Source organism: Myotis davidii, unplaced genomic scaffold, assembly GCF_000327345.1.
Source record: "Myotis davidii unplaced genomic scaffold, ASM32734v1 scaffold1427, whole genome shotgun sequence".
NCBI classification, from domain to species: domain Eukaryota; kingdom Metazoa; phylum Chordata; class Mammalia; order Chiroptera; family Vespertilionidae; genus Myotis; species Myotis davidii.
Genome location: NW_006298040.1, coordinates 160,031 through 163,592, shown reverse-complemented (window position 1 = coordinate 163,592; position 3,562 = coordinate 160,031). Strand labels below are relative to the sequence as shown.

Genomic DNA, 3,562 nt, shown 5'->3' with positions numbered 1-3,562 from the left:
TGGGACCTCTTGGGGAATGTTGGAGAGCTGGTTTTGGCCCAATCCCCGCAGGCCAGGCTGAAGGACCCCACCGGTGCACAGATCTGTGCACCAGGCCTCTAGTATGCATATAAGATCTTTGGTTAATCTATCCCTGCCTTTCCCCCTACCCACTTCCGTCTGAGATTCATCAGTTTGTTCCATGTCTCCATGCCTGTGTGTTAAGCATCTGCCCCCTGGTGGTCAATGTGTATCACAGTTACCAGCTGGTCATCCAGTCGCCTTAGGGTTTCATATATACAGATTTCCTACTTTAAAGAATGACAGTGTCAGTAGACAGCATAGGAATTTTGTGAATTTCCTAGACATACAGAAACCTGAAAGGCCTTTATTGAGTATATCAGTAAACTTTTAAGGTGCTGTGTGGATAATGCCCCTTCCTATACCTGCCCATCTTTATTAAGAAATTAAGTAATGCTGGTTGTTCTTGAATATTCTCCAAGTATGTTTAAATACACTTAAATAGATCTTTTAAGTCTCTTTTTATTTCTTTATCTTTTATTGAGCCATCTCCTGAATGTGTGCATTTTGATCTATTCCTGTTCTCCTTTCATAGCCGTGTGAGCAAGGACGCCGTATGAAGCGGATCCACGCTGTGGCTAACATCGGCACCGCGCTGAAGTTCCTTGAAGGAAGGAGGGTAAGAGAGGCAAAACCAAAACACCTGAAGAAGGCGTGGGCATACAGATGTTTTCAATATTGGCTGCAGAGTGAAAACTCTGCATGTGAGCTACACACACATGCAGTATTATTGTAAAAATAATTTTAGATTTACAGAAAAGTGGCAAAAAGGGGTACAACGATTTCATGTCTACGCTTCATGCACCTCCCTCTAACAACTTATACATAGTACATTACAGAGTACAGTTATCAAAATACGGAACTTCACGTTGGTCTGATGCTATGGACTAAAACCATAGACATTAGTCTGATTTCATCCGTTTTCCTCCAGTGTCTTATTTCTCTTCAGGATACAATGAGTCACACACCTTGCATTTGACCCTTTGTCCCTTCCACTCTATGGCACTTGTTCATTCTTTCCTAGTCTTTCATAACTTTGACACTTTTGATAACTGGGGGGTGAGTTATCTTGAAAAGTGCTTCTCAATTTTATGATTATATTGAAGTGATGCATATTTTGTAAGAATTCCAAGGAGGTGATATATTTTTGTCTGCGCATCATATTAGTGGATATAGGATACTGATAGGTCTCATTGCTGGTCATGTTAATCCTGATCAATGGTAAGGACATTTGCTGTGTTTCTTTTATGGTAAAATTATTATTTTCTCTTTATATTATAACTGAGAAAGAACTTAAGGGAGGTCATTGACATCAGGCTAATATTCTGTTGATTCTTAAATTTTGCTCACTAATTTTAGCATTGATTACCTTCGGTAATTATTTCTGTGCTGTTTGCCTAATGGTGATTTTATATTTCCCTCATTTGTAATGTAAGAAATTATTTTCTTTTTTCCTCCAATTATTTATTCAGTTACTTATTTTAGCACAAACTTGGGGATATTTATTTTATTCTATAGTTTTAATTTATTAGTTTGTTCAAATTTTGGCCATTAAGCTTCTTCAGTCTGGCTCCTGCGTATCTTGTATTTTCCATGCCCCAGTCCTTCTCTAAGGAAGCTTGGGTCTTTTTATTAGCAAAGGGCATTTAGAAACCCAGATTTGAGTAGTAGGTGTACTCATTGCTACTGAGGTTTCACTGCTCCTAGACCTCCCAACAAACAGATCTAGAAAATATGTGTACTAACCTGGGGATATCTCTCATGCGCGCTCACTCACTTCTCCCATATACATGTGTATCAACCATTGTTTCAAACTGATACTTCTATATACATGTGCATAAACCATTATTTCAAACTGATATTTCAACTCAGCACCACAGGTTCATTCTAGTTTTCCATGGGTGTTTGTTTCTGCTTTCTCTTACAATGAGAATCTGGCTGTCATCTACAATATACTCACTTATTTTTCAACCCTCTTATGCACATAAAATAGTTTCCGAATTGCTGACCCATGTCCCTGTGAGAAACAGATTGACTAAGTAACTGGAGAACAGTATTTGCGTGCAGTTCGTTTGGTCCTTATCATTACAATATCCAGTCCAAAGACTGCTTCTAAATTTACTTAGGTTGCTTCGGTTCTTCCTGTCCCTTTTAGTGTTACTCATTGAAATAGAGTTATATCCCATTTTTTAGAACCTCCCCCCAACACACACATTCTAGTTGACTAATTTTGGGGCGGGGAAGGGGTTGGAATGAGATCATTACTATGATTCTATTAGTAAGAGCAAAAGTTATACTTAGAGAAGTGCCTTCCCCATCCTTCCTTCTCCATTATCATTCTTTCCCTTGCATTTCCTTTCACATGTCTAGGTAACTAGTCTCTCTAGCTTCTCATTCATCATGCTTGCATTTCTTTTGCACAGATGAGCAGATGTTTCTTCATATACCACCTTCTTTTTGACATAAGGGGAGTGTGCTCTTGATGTACTCTCACACTTTGCTTTTTAAATTTAACAGCATATCCTGGAAACCATCCGAGTCAGTTCATGGACAGCTTCCTCATTCATCTTCGCAACTGCATAGTATTCTATGGCCTGGATGCACCAGAGTTTATTTAACCACTCCCCCTATGAATGAGCACTTAGGTTACTTCTAATGTCATTCAAACAGAAACAGTGATGCAATTAATAAAACAGCTAATGAAATTGTGGCTGAGAATTATTGAGCTAGAAGTTTAAGAAGTACTTTATTATTAATTTTGGTCTTTGTTTAGAGTTATGAAAAGGATAAGTAGTTCTAATTGTATTCTATGGTGATTGACCGACATAAAATTCATTTTGCTAGGACTGAGGAAATAATTTTTTTAACATGTGTCTGGAATAGTTTATAATTATCAATGCCCCAAATAGGGAACTAAACACTACCAGTCTCTTTCTACTTTACTACTTCTTGGCTTTCATTTGTCTTTAAAGTGTATTCTGCAAATAATGCTCTAAATTTACTTCCTACATTTTTATTCCCTTTGAACAAAGAATGCTGGTTTTCAAAGATTATTTTTTTGTATATATCATCTTCTCCCTTTGCCTTTCATGTCAGTCCATGTACAGAGGATCACCGGTTAGTACAAATTTTAGAATTTTTAACTCCTGACTTTTATAGGTAAAAGAGAACATAAGTTTCATGCTATTTGGTAACAAACTTCAAAGTAAGTGCATCTTCTTAAATTATTCATCACAGTTTCTTTTAAGTTCCAGTCAAGTTTTGAATGTAACGGATAACCTTTTCTTTTCTTTTTTTTCTGTCTGGTATTTTGTTGGTAATCCCTTGCATGATGTCATATTTTTCAATTTAAAGTTTTTAATTTCATTTTGTGGTTAATTTTATTGTGTGCACCTAATGAATGCTCCTGAAATTCCCACTGAAACCATGTGTTTGTTGCTTTTGTTATGGCTCACCCTACTTACTTGTGTGTATCACTACACAGGCATGACCAAGTCCTATT

The 3,562-nt window shown here is 37.0% G+C and overlaps 1 protein-coding gene across 1 annotated transcript in view; it reads left to right on the top strand.

Moving 5' to 3' along the window:
* LOC102762121 (nesprin-1-like) overlaps positions 1-3,562 on the top strand; it is a 254,153-nt gene that overhangs the window by 92,494 nt on the left and 158,097 nt on the right. The window contains exons 5-6 of the mRNA XM_015570483.1: positions 596-679; positions 3,157-3,207. Of these exons, the coding sequence (XP_015425969.1) occupies positions 596-679; positions 3,157-3,207 (135 nt within the window). The remainder of the gene's footprint in view (positions 1-595; positions 680-3,156; positions 3,208-3,562) is intronic.